Consider the following 17,276-nt stretch of genomic DNA (forward strand, 5'->3'; position numbering starts at 1 on the left):
GATGCTCTATAAGTGCCGCACAATGCTCTGCGCGTGCGCACTAAGCACGATTGTCTTCCTCTTCGCTCGCTGCTTTCGGCGTCCTTCTCTCCCTCTAGCGGCCTCCAAAGAGCTCCGCTGCCCAGAAGCCGCACATGCGCCTTCCCCACCTCCCCTTGCGCGGTCCCTCCTCCCTTCCCGCTCCCACTAAGCCCTGCCCTATTGGTCACACTTCCTGCTGCCAACTTTGCCATTGGCTCGCCGCTCGCGGGGCGTGCGCGAGTCTTCCCAATGACAGACGGTCCAAAGGAACCAATGAGATGACGGAAGCTAAGACGCGGGCGGGAAGCCACTGTGGGGCACGAGGACGGGATTGGCTGAAGGAAGGGAGCCGCGGCGGCAGCCAATAACGGCGGCTGCTACTGCCTAAGGGGACCAATAGCGGTGCAGCTTGTTGCGAGGTGCGCAGAGCGGCGGGCGCAAGTGTAGGCCGGGCGGCTTTTCTTTCATATTTCCTCGTCCCCCTCCCCCCACATTCGCTGCACCGTTTCTTCTTTTTTTAACGCCTGAGGAGCAGCGACGGTTATTGCTCGTCGGAATCATGAGGCGAGTAAAGGGAGGCGGGGAGAAATGGGGGAGGGGCTGGCACGTGGCGGGGGAGGGGAATTGGGGGCAGGGAGAGGGGAATGGAAGGATTGGGGGTCAAGGCGGGCGCTCACTTTTTGTGAGGAGGGCGCTTATTTGGGGCGAACTGTGCTCAAAAAGCAGGACAGGGAAACCCCCGAACCTCCAGGGACGGAAGGAGTCTGCTTTTCTACCTGAATATGGGAGCGCGCACGCGAGAGAGATAGACTGCTGCTGCACTAGGAAGCTCCACCTCCGGCTGTCGTCTGCCTGCCCTATCTCCCTGCCAAGTGCCGTATAACCGGGAGGGACAGGACGGCTAAAGATGGAATTCCCTTTGCCCCTCCTAAGGACGCATGGAAGACGGGGCGAGATTGTTTTCTTCTGCTCTGGAGGGCACGACTCGAGATTCCACGACTCGGACTAGCTGACCCTTGGTGCCCCCTTCCAACTCCCACAGTACAGGGGTGCCTCAGGTTACGTACGCTTCAGGTTACAGACTCCGCTAACCCAGAAATATTACCTCGGGTTAAGAATTTTGCTTCAGGATGAGAACAGAAATCGTGCTCTGGAGGCCCCATTAGCTAAAGTGATGCTTCAGGTTAAGAACAGTTTCAGGTTAAGAACGGACCTCCGGAACGAATTCAGTACTTAACCCGAGGTACCACTGTACTATCATTCCAGGAACAGAACAGGAGCCCAGCTGCTGGATCATCTTAGTCCAGCATCCTGGTCCCACAGCTGCCCCAAAGGGAAGCACACAAGCAAGATTCCAACAAACACAAATAGCTGCCTCTCCCTTTCTGGCCACTGGCATTCAGAGGCATCATGGCTAGTAGCCATGGGTACTTTGCTTCTCCCATGCATTTGCCAAATCCACTTTGATAGCCATCCAAGTTGGTGGACACCACTGCCCTCCTATGGGGGAGAGATACAACAGCCAAAGGGGGGACCCCCAGGTACTGAAGTAATCTACCCTCTCAGCATCAGATAACAGAGAGGCGTGAGATAGTTGAAGGTGAGGCTTCCAGGGGCAGATGCAGTCTACCTCTGCAGTCAGCAGATAATGGGGAGATAGACTTCACAACAAGAGCAGGTTGGGCTTGGGGCTTCATGGGCCTTGGGTGCTATTGAGCTTAGAAAGGCATGTGTGACTTCACTGGATAGTTACAGGTAGGTAGCCGTGTTGGTCTGCCATAGTCGAAACAAAACAAAATAAATAAAATTAAATTTAAAAATTCTTTCCAGTAACACCTTAGAGACCAACTAAGTTAGTTATTGATAGTTATACCAGTAACTAACTTAGTTGGTCTCTAAGGTGCTACTGGAAGGATTTTTTAAAATTTTATTTTATTCACTGGATAGCAGAAGTGAACTTAGGATAACCTTTGGTCTGCCCAACCTGGTATTGTCAACCCCACACGTGAGGACTCTGCGGCCCGGCAGATGTTGCTAGACTCCAACTCTCATCAGCTCCAGCCAACATGGACAATAGTCATGAATGATGGGCTTCCGGATGGAGGGCACCAGTTGCCCGATGCTTAATGTAAATGGGGGGAAGGGTGTAAGGAAACAAACCTCTGGGAACAACTGATAGCAGATTGTGGCTCTTGCTTGTACTTATGACTTTTTCCCCTCTTCTTCCCCCATGATTTCTTTCAGGGGTGACAGAGGCCGTGGTCGTGGCGGACGCTTTGGTTCTCGGGGTGGTCCTGGCAGTGGGTAAGTCCCACACGAAAGTTAGGCATCTGTCCATTTCTAGCAGCACAAACACAGGAAACTGCCGTATATTGTGCAGGGCCATTGGTCCATCTACCTGCTCAGTATTGTCTCCACTAACGGCAGCGGCTGTCCAGGGTTTCAAGCAGGGTTCTCTCCAGGGAATACTGAAGGAAGCCCACTGGTATGTTCAGCAAAGTTTTACCTGCAATGAATGGAAGCAGGCAGGCATTCAGACAGGAGACATTTCCATCCATACAAGGCCAGAATGGATCAACTGAAACAGTGTGTCTCGGTAGACAGAACACTATGGTTTAGATGGCCAAGTTTTCTAGGCAGGAAGCCTCATTGGTTCTGCTGCTGTGGCTTCCTCCCAAGCATAAGTGTGCCAACTTGGGAGTAACTCATTGAATATACTGGGGCTGAATAATCACACATAGGCTCTTGGTGTCAGCTTCACATCCTTCTTCCTTATAACATCCCTTAAGTAAAGTCAGGATAAGCTAAAGAACATGATCAAACCTGTGACATAGGTCTTGAATGTACTGTAAACTCTGGCAAGAGCAAAATCAAAGCTCACCTTCCTATGTTAACTGTGTTTCAGGTTCCGACCCTTCGTGCCTCACATCCCTTTTGACTTCTATGTGGTAAGTAGGCCTGACGGGTGCTTTTGAATGTGGCTGGCAGTCCTAAGTTTGAGAAGTTTGTCTTGGGAAATTAAAAATCAACCCAGCAAGCTGTGGGATTGGAGAACTTGGAAGCTTTCCAGATACAGCCACAAAATGGTGCGCCTGCATTCTCAAAATATGCTAGGGGAAAAGTAGTGCCCAGGGTTGACATCAATTTTTGTAATGCCTTGGAGTAAGAATCAGACTTTTAGACCCACGCATAAGTACACATGAAGAGATGGGTGAGATCAAATTGGAGGCCCTACCTTGCCTTAAAAAACAAAAACTGTCCTGTTTGTTCAATACCTGCCTGTTGTTGGTGGCTGTGTCATGTGCACAGATTGCTGTTTGGTGGTGCTGAGTGGTGAAAGCACGTATATGAACACTGCCTAAATGGGACCACTGAGGATGAACATAGTGCACTGTGTGTGTGTGTGTGAGAGAGAGAGAGAGAGAGTCTTCATAATGGTGTCCTCCTTCCTTCAGTGCGAAATGGCTTTCCCCCGTGTGAAACCAGCCCCAGATGAGACTGCCTTCAGCGAAGCCTTGCTAAAGAGAAACCAGGACCTTGCTCCCACTTCTGCTGAACAGGTGTGTTCTGCATGATTGCTGCACTCTCCCCGGTAGAATTAAGAGGTTTCTGTCAAGGAGGTGGGATAGGAACCCTGGATAAAATTATTCAGTTGCTTTTCCTACATAGGGGTGGTCAGACCTCTGTTTCCTCTAGGAGTTAAAATAAAACAATAAATTAAAAGGCAGTAATGCTCTTTGAGCTAAAAATTGAAAGCAATAATCGTCATTAAACGTCACATTGCCTACAATTTCTTAGAGGCCTTTCACCACCCGTTCTCGAAAAATAAGCCACATTCCTGAATTTAAGACTTAAATTATTCCCGAAATAATAGTTACTAAATCTCCTAGTTAGGATACATTGCAGTCCTTCCTTGATATACGAACATAGTCTTGTCTTTTTTACTTTAGACATTGTAATATGAAGGGCAAAGGATACAGTTAACTGCTATTGTGTAATTTGTGGTTTTGATTGGATGTTTTATTTATTAGTATGTTAAATTTTGCACAGCTGCGTTGAACTGCCATTTGCACATTAAAATACGGTATATAAATCGGGTAATAAACAAATGGCTACATGCTACTCTATTTCCCCCTTCTGTACTAGGCATCTATCCTCTCTCTGGTGACCAAGATCAACAATGTGATTGACAACTTGATTGTGGCTCCAGGAACATTTGAAGTGGTGAGTCAGTCTTCACCGAGAAGACATTAGGAGAATACTCATGTTTAGCAAGGGAGTATGTGTTTTCATCTGAAGGGTTGTGGTTTGCTGTGAGACTTCTCTCAGTAGACACAATTGCCAAACTGGGATTGAAACAGAATCTCTGCTGAGCCAACCTCCAGGCAGGATCGCATCAGTCCCTCTAGCCTAGATTTCAGAGTGTCACAGGCAACAGCTTTTTTAAAGTTTACATTTGAATTTCTGAGCAAGTGCTGTGGGCACCATCCTCTCCACCCATCTCTCTCCCCACTCCCCGGATCAGCCACCCCAAAAGTGACAGTTTCTGAGCCTGTAAAAAACATAAGAGCTGAAAGAGGAAGTGGGAAAGAGTGTCACTTTTCCAACTTCCTTTTTTAGCTCTATGTTCTTTTCAAGAGAGAAGGGCAGTGGGCTTGGAGGCTTTTTGGGCCAACTTGGGAAGATCTGAACAGCATATTTATCTGTACATCTCTCTCTTTCTCGCTGTACCAGCAAATCGAAGAGGTTCGCCAAGTGGGATCCTACAAGAAAGGAACCATGATGACTGGCCACAATGTGGCAGATCTAGTTGTGATCCTGAAAATCTTGCCCACATGTAAGTTTTCGTATTTGCAAAGGGAAGGGAAAATGGCAGAGTGGGGTGGGGAGTGTGTTCTAATGGAGCCTTCTGCAATGAATTTTGACTTCCGCTTCCATCCACAGTGGAAGCTGTTGCCGCCTTGGGAAACAAAGTTGTGGAAAGCCTGAGGACGCAGGATCCTGCTGAAGGTGAGCAGCAAGTTTTGTCTGCCATTGCCCTGTTCTATGCATCAGCACACTCAGTGCTGCATTCCAAGCAAAATAACCCCAGGGGAAAAGGTTAACCCCAGGGGAAAAGGCTAGTGGCACAACCAGGAAACAAATGGACACTTGAGCCGCCTCAGGAAAACACCTGTCTTTTGCCTCAAATGCAATTGGCTGGATTTGGGATGGGAAGACTGTGGCAATCCAGATACTGTTTGACTGCAAGTCCCATCATCTCTTAGAATTGGCCATGCTTAGGTTGCTGGGAGTTGGAGTCCAGCAACATCTGAAGGACCACTGATCTGGGCAAGAGTCACTACTGGGGTCCAGAGTACTATCTGGTCCACAATCCAGAGAGAAATCTCATCAAGCTTTGAGATCTGTAGCTACTCTTCAGTCACTTCTTGGCTCATTTCATCCCTGATTTTTTCTCCCCTTAGTACTGACCATGCTCACCAATGAGACCGGCTTTGAAATCAGTTCTGCAGACGCAACAGTGAAGATTCTTATAACCACTGTGCCCCCCAACCTCCGCAAGCTGGATCCCGAGCTGCACCGTAAGGAAATCCAGGCAGTTTGTTTTCTTTGCAGTGGAGGGGCAGGGGGAAGGGCAGGATGGATGGAGATTGACCTTGCTCAAATAGGTTGTGCTTTTGGTAGAAGAGTAGAAAAGAGCAACCTGCCCAGAGGGCCTTGTGTGCTGTTTTTATTGGGTTGAGGTGTGTGTGCCCAGCATAGAAGGCAGGAGTGTTTCCCTGCTGAACACAGTTTTCCTAATGCCGCCACTTCTGTCGTCTTCTCTCCACTCACTAGTGGATATCAAAGTGCTTCAGAGTGCTCTGGCAGCTATCCGACATGCTCGCTGGTTTGAGGAAAACGCGTCTCAGTCCACGTAAGTTCAGTCCACGTAAGTCTCTCTCCCTTTGTGCCTGGGGAGCCACCTTTGCTCCTCCTGCAGAGGTGCCCCTCCAAGCCTTCTAGACTTGCTTTTGCCCCCAAGGTGTTTTTTTTAAAAAACAAACACCTAACTGCAGTGTGTCCTTGAGCTCTGATAATGTCGCTTGCTGTCTGCATGTAGGACAGAGAGGTGTGTGCAAGAAACTAACCTATGGCATAACGGTTATATTTACATTTGTTCCTCCACCCACTTTTGCCTCTGCCCCCCGCCCACCAGAAGGGAATGCCGCCTTCAGGCTCAAAAAGGTTCTCCTGCCCTTTTGGAAAGACACGGGGAGGAAGCTCCCCAATCTGTAAAACCTAAGGCAGACTATGATTAACCTTAGCTCTTACACTGGAAAACATCAAGGCTTTGATGCATCTCTGAGTTTGGACTTGCTCCAGCTACTTCCTTCTGGTGCTCTTGGTCCAGGTCCTAACCCCTGGCAGAACTCCCATGTCTTGGGGGCGTATGTCTATTCACAATGAGCCTCCTCCTAATTCTCTGGTCTTTGGCATGGGGGCAGTTGAGCCACAAGGATGAGGTGTTCTTTTTGTAGATTTGCTCACTTCTAGTGCTGCTTGCGCAAGATTCATGCCTTTGCACTTGAATCACTTAAGCTGGCATGAGAGCAGAGTAGCCTTGCTGGATCAGACCAAAATGTCACTTTAGTCCAGCATCCTGTTTTGTAGAGTGGCTCACCAGATGTCTCTGGGAAGCCCACAAGTAGTATATGAAGACAGAAGCCAAACACATACACACAGAATTTGCCCCCTTGCAGATGTCATTCAGAGGTAAATGCCTCTAAATAGGGAGATTTCATGTAGCTTTTGTGGCTAATCCACCAATGGACGCCCTCTTTAGTAGTACAGAGTCCAGTATTCTAGAGAAAACCATCACCACCATTTGTTTTAGAAAATTTATAAACGGCTTGATCCAAACACACACACACACACACACACCCACACACCCAACATGGTTCAAATAAATAAAACATGGCTACAGCCCACAAGCCAATTCAAAACAAATACACAAAAAAACTATCATTTTAAAACAAGGATAGTATCAACAACACAATAGATAGATACATAGATAGATCGATAGATACTCTGGGGATGACATTGTTACCTTCTTTCAGAGTGAAAGTCTTGATCCGTCTGCTGAAAGACCTCAGGATGCGCTTCCCAGGCTTTGAGCCCCTCACACCCTGGATTCTTGACCTGCTGGTATGTGGAGAGATCAAGGGCAGGTGTGGGCTGATTCCAGTGTGGGCTGATTCTCTAATGGTGGCTGCTTCATGTTATGCTTTCTTGATCAAAACATTCAAGCATCCTGTTTTTGCAGTTGAGAGAAGCTTGGCAGCGATCTGCATCCCTTTTCCCCGTGTGACAACACTTTGAAGTTGTAGATCAGAACTAGGACAGATCTTTTTTTAAAAAAATCATGAATTTAAAACAGTTAAGGAAGGCAGAGACGATGGAGAAACAGGAAATGAATGTGGAGACTCCATTGGGTCAAAGACAGTCTCCTGAATAATTTAATCCATAATGTAGTGCATACTTAGAAGGGTTGTTTTTCATTTGCAGGTAATTGCATAAGATTGAGGTGCTCCTTAACTTTTTTCCCATGCGAATATAAATATTCTGCAGGGAAGGAAATGGTGACAACATATTTACTATATATATTGGAAAGTTGTGTGCTGTGCATTTGGGCACCTCTTTAGGCAGTGGAACCAATTTGCTGCATGTTGTCTCCTGACATCAATGAGCAGCTTTTCACTTACCTTTGGATCCAGTTGGATGCCATTTTGAATCAAGTTGGTAGACTGAACCTTGCCAAACCACTGATCTCAAAACTCGACTGGCTTTTGTTTGTTTCCTAAAATTCCTGAGCAGCTCCAGGTATGAGGCTGCCAGTGCTTAATGAAATAAAACGTTGAACTGTCTTCTTAGTAAGCCCAACTGAATTTAGTTGGAATCCTTTCCCAAGTCAACACAGAAAGAAATGTATTGCCAGTAACTGGGCAAGCAGGATGGAGAAAAACAAAGCTCTACTATTTGCTCTTCTCTTTGATTCTAGGGACACTATGCTGTGATGAACAACCCCACACGGCAGCCCTTGGCTCTCAATGTTGCCTACAGGTATAGTCAAAACACTTTTAAAATTCAGGGGGGAAGAAGAGAATTTGTGTCTTCCAAATGCTACATGGCGGGGGTATTATTCTAATCTTGCTGCTTCTTCGCAGGCGCTGCCTTCAGATCTTGGCCGCTGGGCTCTTCCTTCCTGGTTCTGTCGGCATCACTGACCCCTGTGAGAGCGGGAACTTCAGAGTCCACACAGTTATGACCCTGGAGCAGCAGGTAACCCATCCCCCTCCTTCAGTTGAGATACCCTATAGTGCAAGGATTTAGGTTGAGGGGGGACACCTGTACAAGAATGTACAAGAGGGGTTGAGGACCTGTGGCGTTGGAACCACAACTCAACATCGTCCCTGACCGTTGGCCATGCTGGCTGGGGCTGATGGGAGTCGGGAGCCCATCAACAACTGCAGGGCCACGTGATCCACACACACATGCACCAGTTACATCTGCATGCACATTGATATGTGATCCTTGATTGGTTGGGATATGTGTCTGGGAAAGGGGGTGGGGATCCTGTGGCCCTCCAAATGCTGCTGGACTCCCAGCTCACATTATCCCTAGCCACTGGCCCTTCTAGGGCTTATGGGAGCTCAACACCACATGGAGGACCATCGCTGGTATAGTGGTTATAAACATGAGCTGAAAACCCTTGCCTCTGCCACAGACTTAGTATACATGGCTTTAGCCAAACCTCTACTCTTAATAACATTGGCCTGCCTGCCAGGGCTGTTTCAAAGTAAACTCTGTGAAAGATGTGTTAACTATTCAAATACAGTGGTACCTTGGGTTACATACGCTTCAGGTTACAGACTCCGCTAACCCAGAAATAGTACCTTGGGTTAAGAACTTTGCTTCAGGACGAGAACAGAAATGGTGCTCCGGTGGCGCGGCGGCAGCAGGAGGCCCCATTAGCTAAAGTGGTGTTTCAGGTTAAGAACAGTTTCAGGTTAAGAACGGATCTCCGGAACGAATTAAGTACTTAACCCGAGGTACCACTGTATTCTTTGGGGGCAAGATAAGCACCACGCCTCCAGCTTCTCTGCAGATTTTGGCTTCCTACAAAAAAATCTAATCCTCATGGCTAAAATGCTTGCATAGGATTGTCAGAGTTGGACCCATAGGTTTCACACCTCCTTTGAGATGCTTTGCAGATTGCAGAAGCATGAAGTTCAACTACTGTGTGTCCTGCACTGTTTGAAGAGGCAGGCGTGTGTGCCCTTCCTGTTGCTCAAAGAGAAATACGATGTGCAGGTGGATTTGCAGCCCAGAGAGGTCCTGAAAGTGCAGGGAGGGGACAATGTGTGACTGGTCTCTCTATTTCCATCTAGGACATGGTCTGCTACACAGCCCAAACCCTGGTCCGCATTCTCTCTCATGGCGGATACCGGAAGATCCTGGGGCAAGAAGGAGATGCCAACTGTAAGTAGGAGCTCTTGGAAGGAGATGTGGCTCAGTGGCTGGAGCATATGTCCGGGATCTCCTTGTTGGGCTGGGACACACTCCAGACGGAAACCTTGGAGAATGTCAGTCAGAGTAGACGGTATAGAACTAGATGGACCCAAGAGTCTCACCGGGTACAAGGCAGGTTCCTATCTTGGAAAGACAGATGGAAAGTGGGGCTCTCTCCAACAGTTTTGCTGGGACAGGTCTGCTCCATCAGGCCTCCTCTCCTTCAGCTGTCACCTGGGAGCAGGTGTTTCATCAGACTGTCTCCATGGGAGATAGGAAGAAGGGCTCACACACTCCTCTGTTCAATCAGGTGTCTCCTACCCCTGAACTGGGCCACCCAGCCATTATAAAAACAACTGTTTAAGAAGCAGTGCCCAAGTTTTTTGGGCCCCCCTTCCCTTTGTGTGCGTCGTTCCTTTACACTGCAAGCATACAGGCAGGGTCTGTCTTGTTTTAACTGATTGTACATAAGCCAATCTGGGAACCTTTTTGGCCAAAAGTCAGGGTGCAGATATTCTAAATAAATAAAAACAATGAATGGGGGCACTGGCACACATTATCACTCAGTTATTGTAACCAAGGAAGTAACTAGTCTTTACCTCTAGGCAAGTGAGCAGCAGCAGCCTCATGTGTTAAAATATTATTGGCTCCAAATCTTGTTGTAGAGGAATCGGATGGTCTACATATAGAAATAAGGCCACACTTTGTTCTACTACATTGCAGCCTTTGGCTGTAGTTGAGGTGAAAGATGTTTAGAAATAGGCAACGAAAATCCAACAGGAGAGTTATCTTAGGGGAGATGTGCTATGGCCGACAGATGGCTTGTCAGCAGCATCAAACAGCAATCCTAATCACATTTATCCTAAGTGTAAGCCCCATTGAACTTGGTGTGACTTAAATTCAGAATAAGACGAGCATAGGATTGCATGCTGGCCCTCGGCTGCTCGTTCCTTGGTGCACTTAGCCCAGGTATTTGGAACCCATGGCCTTGCGGGTGAACTACAACCCCCCTCATTCCTGGTCAACAGCTGGGAGTTGTAGTTTAGCAACATCTGGAGGGCCGAAGGTTCCTGCTCTAGTGCAGTGTTGGTTGTACAGGCTTAACTACCTGACTCACCATCACCCTGGAACGTTCCTTGTTTTGCAGACCTGGCTACCGAGATGTCTACCTGGGAAGGTGTGATCGTGACCCCGTCGGAGAAAGCATACGAGAAACCACCTGAGAAGAAGGAAGGGGAAGAGGAGGAAGAGAACCAGGAAGAGACTGCTACTGGAGAAGAGGAAGAGAGCATGGAAACCCAAGAGTGACCTGCCAGGTGTGATGTGGTGGATTCAAGGGGTTTCTCTCACCCCTGACAGTAACACAGCTCTTCCAGCACACCTGATTGATAGCTGGTTATGCCAAGAGCTCCCTCTTCCACTCCAGCCACCTTTACTCCTCTTCCTGGCTTCCCTTCCACTGAGCCCGTTGACTTGGTGTCTATTCTGGATATGTTCACCCTGGTGGTGAGAGCTACAGATGGCACTCTGTCCCACACCCTCTTGGAGTTGTGCGTGCATTCCAAGGCCAAGGTCAAATTTCCTAGGTCATACTTTTTACCCAGGACCCCTTTAAAAGTGGTGTGCCTGCTTGTTTTATTTGACTGGTGGGGGGGGGTGGATAAGAGACTAGTGACCCCTGGATAATTATGGTGTGGAATACCTGTGTTGTTTAGAATGCTGATTTAGAAGCAAAGAGGAGGAGAAATGGCCTGAGCTGGTGTTCAAGAGCTGTTTTGCTTCTGTCTTTCAGTGACCTCTCCCCTTGCCTCTGCTACTGATGGATGAACAGCTGAAGAAGGCCAAACCTGACTCCCTTTTCTGTGTGTTATTCTAATTGTCTTGTTTTTTAAAATTCTTGCTATTAAAATTGTGTTTTCCTTTTAAAAGCTGTTAGTTGGTTTGTCTGTCTGGGTGCTGGATCTACCAATTGGTTACATCAACTGATAAGAACAAGGATCTGTTACAAAAGTGACCTCCAGAAAGTGGTCAAGCTCCTAAAATGGCAACCTCTTTTTTAACGAAAAGGTTAGCAACTCTTGCAAACTCTTAGCTATCTCTCAGCAGGACCTCCTTTATTTAGATCAAGAGTGAGAACTAGGAGACTTTTTTTAGCAGAAGAAATAGTAAACGGAGCTGAAACCAAGCTCGTTGGGCACTGAGCACCAAGCTTGGAACTTCAGACCAGGGGATGCTCAAGAAAAGCAGAAAATCTATTTAAAAGTCGGACCTCCAGCGTGTTGCTATTCCCAAATATGTCCCTTAGTTTGGTTCCTCTTTGTTCCCATTTGCTTTTCCTTTGCATGAAAAGTTTCCGTGACTAGCGGCCTAACCCCGCATTCCCTACAACAGCTTTTAGAAACCCCCAAAGTGCAACAGACTGAGCACAGGAGGCCTTGTCCCATGTTAACTAGCAGTGAACTTTTATTGCACAAGCAAGAGGCAGCATTCTCGGCCACGTTCTGTGTGCACATTCTGCAGCCATAAGCAGGCCCAATTGCACCAACTCCACCTGAAAGAGTACCTCGGCAGGGGGAAGCATGATAGGAAATTTGTGCCCAAAACCTTTCTTTCTTTATGAGATGAGGAGTCTTCCATATGCAGGAATTCCTGTCCGCGGGGCAGGAGCTTTTCCTAGCACCATGCAGTGCCCAACAGCCCAACTCTTTATCTTTCTCCGTGTTGTGCTTAGAAGCTGGCAGCATCCGTAAGGAAATGGCAGCTCTGGAAATCGCACCACTTTTCCCTTAGGAAAGGTCCTCTCATTTGCTGGGCGAGCCTTGGGGGTAGCTACCACCAGCTTCAAGTATGGCTTTTCTTCGGGCAGTCTCCTTCGCTATACCATGGCTGAGCCTTCTCAAGCGCTCCTGTAACGGAGAGGAAATGGTTTCAGCAAGAGTTTCATAAGCAGTGAAGACAGCTCCATTTACAAGTTCTTGAGGTGCAGGAGACCCTCGCTAACTGGGCAGAGCTACATTGTTGTGCTGCCAGCCCTTTGTATGATAGGTTTTCAGCCAGGACTTGCACCTTCCAACAAGATCTCAGTTAGAAAATGAAGGGTCAGCATTCTAAATAGCCTGCCTGCTGGTCCTATAGTCCAAGGGCGAGGGAAAAAGAGTATCACAGCAGTTAAATCAATCCATAGTGTTAAGGGCCATCCATAATATCTGGAAGGCAGTGGGTTAACAAAGGAGACCTTCAATACTTCTTTTTTCCCCAAGCACATACTGACACCTCAGCGTGTTTCTATAATTTCTGGGGCTGAAAAGGAGTATAGGAGATATTGAGCATGGAAGCAACTGAACAACCAAAACTAGAACAGAATCAGTGTAATGTGCTTCTAAATGCCCAACCTCTAGGTCCCAATTGTCACAGTTAAATATTTTTATATTGCAAATCACCCTGTGACCCTCAGATAAAGGGCAGTATATAAATTTAATAAATTACAGTCCTGAGTTTCCAGGTAGGAAACTGCCTTAAACCAGGTCCAGTGTCTAGTCCATCTGGCTCAATACTGTCTAGCTAGCAGCATCCCTTTGGATTTTCAGGCTAAGAGCCCCCCCTTTCCACCTACCTGAAGATGCTGCGGATCAAATACAAGGCGTGCAAGACAGATTTTCTATCACAGAGCAGTGAGGGCCTACTCTGGCTGCTAGCTCCAGCAACTTAAAGTGCTGTAACATGTTACATAAGAGGAAGGTTGGTATAAAAAGTCCATCCCTCTCTTTCACACACACACCTGAGCATTTTGCAGGATGTTATTAACAAGGACAACTCTGCGCCGGGCATTGAGCAGCTTCTTGACGTAAGGGTCCAAGTCGAGGGCTACCTTCTGGTCTTCGTTGATGCGACACAGCTCTAGTTGGGGAAGAGAGAAGGGAAACGGTTTTTAGGCACGAGTCCGATTGGGATTTGAACCATGAATTTCCACATCGCCCATGGCGGAGTAGACCTCAGCAAATGACCTACAAGGCAAGATCTAGGATTGGTTGTTAACATTTATTTTACCTACCTTTCACCAGCAGGTCCCAGGATGGGTTCCGACAGTTTGAAATTCAGAATGTAAAACAAATTACAGCCGTAGGAATAAGGTGGGCCCTGAAAACACACATCTTGGGCATCAAAAGGCCCTGAGTTCAATATGAAATAGTGCCAATTCGCTACTAACATGCCCTCCAGCAACTATCAGTTACAGCCAGCAGGGCCCAACAGATGGGTAGATGGGAGTTGTAGTCCAGCGACATTTGGAGGGCCTCATGTTTCCCCTAAAATAAAAGATGCCACACAGATTTAACACTATTCCCTGGAGGTGTATGGTGGGGAAGTATCTCAGATTGTTTACAGGAGCACTATAATATATTATTGGCCCTCTGCTGAAGGCCAGAGTGCATATCCTTGCCAGTAAAGGTAAGGGGACCCCTGACCATTAGGTCCAGTCGTGACCGACTCTGGGATTGTGGCGCTCATTTCGCTTTACTGGCTGAGGGAGCCGGTGTACAGCTTCCAGGTCATGTGGCCAGCATGACTAAGCCGCTTCTGGCAAACCAGAGCAGCGCACAGAAACGCCGTTTACCTTCCCGCCAGAGAGGTACCTATTTATCTACTTGCACTTTGATGTGCTTTCAAACTGCTTGGTAGGCACTGGCTAAAATTTTTAAAGGGGATAGGGCCCATTTTAGCACTTTCTGCTTTCAAGGAGAGGCTGAGTCTTCACAAAGGGATGACTCCATCTTGGAATCGGAATGCTACATGTTATTGATAAGTATGATCTTTCTTTGGACTTTCTTAGTTTGTTATACTTTGAGATGGCATCTCATCGCATGAAATCTCCTATTTTAAAGCGTTGTTTTTGTGCTGATCACACTTCTGCCTGGTATGCCAAACTACCCATTCAGACCCCTCGCCCTCACTACGTAACCAGCACCACAAATGTCAAACAGAAAAGCCTTTACAGCTCTGCAGCTCCAGTCTATGTACGCTGCGATAGGTGAAAGATGCTATTGCCAGATCTCCCTATGAAGAGAGAGTTTGCCCATGTGCCTGAAGACTTACCCCATTACTTACTGGTTTGCCCAGTCTACTAGGACTTAAGAGCAGCTTTGTTCAAAGATTTAAATCTCCCAGTTAGATCAATTGGGTATTTAATTAACTTTTTATTATAGGATAGCTCCTCCTACACCTCTGAAAAAGTGGTCTGTTTTGCCTTTAGAGAGCAATTTTAAAGAGAAAAGTTTATGGGGATGAAAAGCTAAATTCTTCAGGGGAGCAAACTCTTATCTGACAAAATGCCCAATTTTAATAATTATTTTAATGGTGTAATGTACTTTAACTTTTATAACAGCTTCAGCTAAACTGAATAAATAACAATTTTAACAATATTGGCCCTTCAGGACAGAAACTGCTGCTTAAAGAGGCTTCTTCTAACAAGACACTGCAGATTCTTTACTGCTCAGTGAATATGGGGCAGTCATTGCTTCATTTCTCTAGCAGGTGGGGCAATGCTTAAGTTCCCTTGGATATGATTCCAATGAGCTTATACAGGAAGGAATGAAATATTTTACAAACCAATATTGAAGTTGCTGTTACTTCCTGGTTGGGATAAAAAGGGGTAAAGTAACAAATCCCAGAAGCAACCAGTTTCTTCTGCCCTCCCAGTTATGTTCTCATCAAACATTCTTCCCACTGTGCAGATATTTTTACCTGTGGCCAGGCTGTCGATGTGTTCCCGCAATTCCACTTGACTCTCCCTGCAAGGAGAAACAAGAAAGGAATATAACAGCCTGGGAGTTGGGTGGGGGGAATGTCATGGAAATTTACTAGCTCACAAAAAATAACATTCATGCCGGAGGACCGGGCTCCAAAAACCCCATGCAGCCAGGAAGCTGATTCGGGTGACCTCAGACCGGTCACCATCTCTCCCAGCCTAACCTACCTTGTTGTGAGGATAAAATGGAAAACCACATGCACCACCTCAAAGGAAAAGTGGGCTAGAAGAGTAATAATGAACTAAAATACCAGAGGGAGGTTTGTTCCCTCTCACCGGTAATCCCTGCTACTGGAAACTGTGGGTGAGGGGGCCACAAATAATACGAATCAAAGGAGTTCGGAGAAAAGCCACAGCTCATTGATAAAAGTGTCTGCCTTGCAAGCAAAAATTCCCAGGTTCAACTGCATTTTCCAGGTAGGCCTGGGAGAGGCTCCCTGGTCTGAAGCCCTGGAAAGCCACTCCTGGTCAGAGTGGACAATACTGAGCTAGATGGACTCTGTATAATCAGGGCCGGATTTAGGTTTGATGAGGCTAAGCTACTGAAGGTAATGGGGCCTTTTATATGTCCAGCTGTCCTTCATCAACAACAAATTGTCGCTCTTTTTTGTGTTGAATATATGCTATAAGGTAATTTATGGACCTAACAGGTATCTAAAGCCATTTGCTCATAACAAAATATGTATTTTATCAAAGTAATTGTTGAACTGAAATACAATTAAGTATATTAATCATGAAATACAATTAAGAAGTATATTAATAGTGAAATAATTATTAAACTCTAACTTAAAATGATTTTTTATTCTTAACAAACTTAATAATGCAAACATTTTTCCCCTTTAAATTTTTTGCCCCCCCCCCAAGAGTGTGGGGCCCTAAGCTATAGCTTGTTTAGCTTATATGTAAAACCAGGACTGCACGGTATAATCCTGTGAATTCCTGTCTTCAGATATGGGAAAGGCTTCCTCCCTCGGAAGATGGCAGCAGGGCTTGTTCTCTGCTGCTGTGAAACTTACGGATGGAAATACAGTGGTACCTCAGGTTAAGAACTTAATTCGTTCCGGAGGTCCGTTCTTAACCTGAAACTGTTCTTAACCTGAAGCACCACTTTAGCTAATGGGGCCTCCTGCTGCTGCCGCGCCGCCAGCGCACAATTTCTGTTCTCATCCTGAAGCAAAGTTCTTAACCTGAAGCACTATTTCTGGGTTAGCGGAGTCTGTAACCTGAAGCGTATGTAACCTGAAGCGTATTTAACCAGAGGCACCACTGTACACTTTAGAAAACTGCATCCCTACTGATCTACCAACAGGGGCCGGGCAGGGTAGAGGAGCTGCACCTGGCTGACTTCTGCCTGCCAAGGCGCCCATCTATCAAGTGCCGGCTCTGGGCCAGGCAGCCGCTTTGGGAAGGCTGCGTTCCCCGCTCTCCGCAGGGGCGGGGCTGGCGCGAAGCGGCTGCACCTGGAGAACTTCTGCCTGCCGCGCAGCAACTTGCCTGACGGCGTGGACGTGCGTGTCCAGCTGCCGCACGGCCGGCCGCAGGAACTCCAGCAGCCCCTCCGCGAAGAGGTCTCTGGCCGCGGGGCCAGCCGGGCTCGCCGGACCCGAAGGAACCGCCGCCGCCGCCGTCGTTGTGGTGCTTGTTGTCGTTGCCGCCGCCGCCATCGCGCTTGACTTGACTGGCCGCCGCAAGGCCTGCCGGGACAACTTTGGTCAAGGGAAGCGAGAGCAACACCGCAAAGGATCACGGGAGGGCAGAGAACGGCCGAGGAACAGGGCGAGGGAAGGAGAAGCGGGATAGCTGAAGTCTCGCGAGGAGTTCCGAGAACGCTGCCAGTGGGATTGTGGGAAATGAAGTCCTCTGAGGCAGCTGGGAAATGTGTTATTTGTGAAGCTTTTTT

General features: G+C 47.3%; 2 protein-coding genes across 3 annotated transcripts; one reads left to right on the top strand and one right to left on the bottom strand.

The window, feature by feature from the left end:
- Window positions 1-423: 423 nt before the first annotated feature.
- On the top strand, window positions 424-11,501 carry ILF2 (interleukin enhancer binding factor 2). Its single transcript, XM_053368705.1, has 15 exons — window positions 424-585; window positions 2,266-2,325; window positions 2,927-2,969; window positions 3,477-3,581; window positions 4,168-4,245; window positions 4,756-4,858; window positions 4,966-5,031; window positions 5,487-5,603; window positions 5,860-5,938; window positions 7,122-7,209; window positions 8,063-8,124; window positions 8,229-8,343; window positions 9,453-9,543; window positions 10,721-10,889; window positions 11,366-11,501. The coding sequence occupies exons 1-14, from the start codon at window positions 581-583 to the stop codon at window positions 10,879-10,881; spliced, it is 1,173 nt and encodes a 390-aa protein (XP_053224680.1). The 5' UTR covers window positions 424-580; the 3' UTR covers window positions 10,882-10,889; window positions 11,366-11,501.
- Window positions 11,502-12,008: 507 nt separating this feature from the next.
- On the bottom strand, window positions 12,009-17,131 carry SNAPIN (SNAP associated protein). 2 transcript variants are annotated; one of them, XM_053368741.1, is made up of 4 exons: window positions 16,867-17,131; window positions 15,313-15,355; window positions 13,352-13,470; window positions 12,009-12,479 (listed from the first exon to the last, which is right to left on the bottom strand). In XM_053368741.1, the coding sequence occupies exons 1-4, from the start codon at window positions 17,038-17,040 to the stop codon at window positions 12,375-12,377; spliced, it is 441 nt and encodes a 146-aa protein (XP_053224716.1). In that variant the 5' UTR covers window positions 17,041-17,131; the 3' UTR covers window positions 12,009-12,374. The 2 variants fall into 2 exon arrangements, with proteins under 2 accessions (XP_053224716.1, XP_053224715.1); XM_053368740.1 differs by having other exon boundaries at window positions 15,313-15,359; window positions 16,871-17,127.
- Between the last annotated feature and the right edge of the window lie 145 nt (window positions 17,132-17,276).

Source organism: Podarcis raffonei, chromosome 16, assembly GCF_027172205.1.
Source record: "Podarcis raffonei isolate rPodRaf1 chromosome 16, rPodRaf1.pri, whole genome shotgun sequence".
In the NCBI taxonomy this organism is placed as follows: Eukaryota; Metazoa; Chordata; class Lepidosauria; order Squamata; family Lacertidae; genus Podarcis; species Podarcis raffonei.

What these genes read in the sequence shown, in the direction of transcription:
- ILF2 (XM_053368705.1), top strand. An exon ending in CTCCCACTTCTGCTGAACAG is followed by an intron (nt 3,582 to 4,167) that starts GTGTGTTCTGCA and finishes CTTCTGTACTAG; the next exon opens with GCATCTATCCTCTCTCTGGT. An exon ending in CTCCAGGAACATTTGAAGTG is followed by an intron (nt 4,246 to 4,755) that starts GTGAGTCAGTCT and finishes TCGCTGTACCAG; the next exon opens with CAAATCGAAGAGGTTCGCCA.
- SNAPIN (XM_053368741.1), bottom strand. Translation starts at nt 17,040, where the DNA reads ATGGCGGCGGCGGCAACGACAACAAGCACCACAACGACGGCGGCGGCG. An exon ending in ACGTCCACGCCGTCAGGCAA is followed by an intron (nt 15,356 to 16,866) that starts GTTGCTGCGCGG and finishes CCTTGCAGGGAG; the next exon opens with AGTCAAGTGGAATTGCGGGA. An exon ending in ACATCCTGCAAAATGCTCAG is followed by an intron (nt 12,480 to 13,351) that starts GTGTGTGTGTGA and finishes TCTCCGTTACAG; the next exon opens with GAGCGCTTGAGAAGGCTCAG.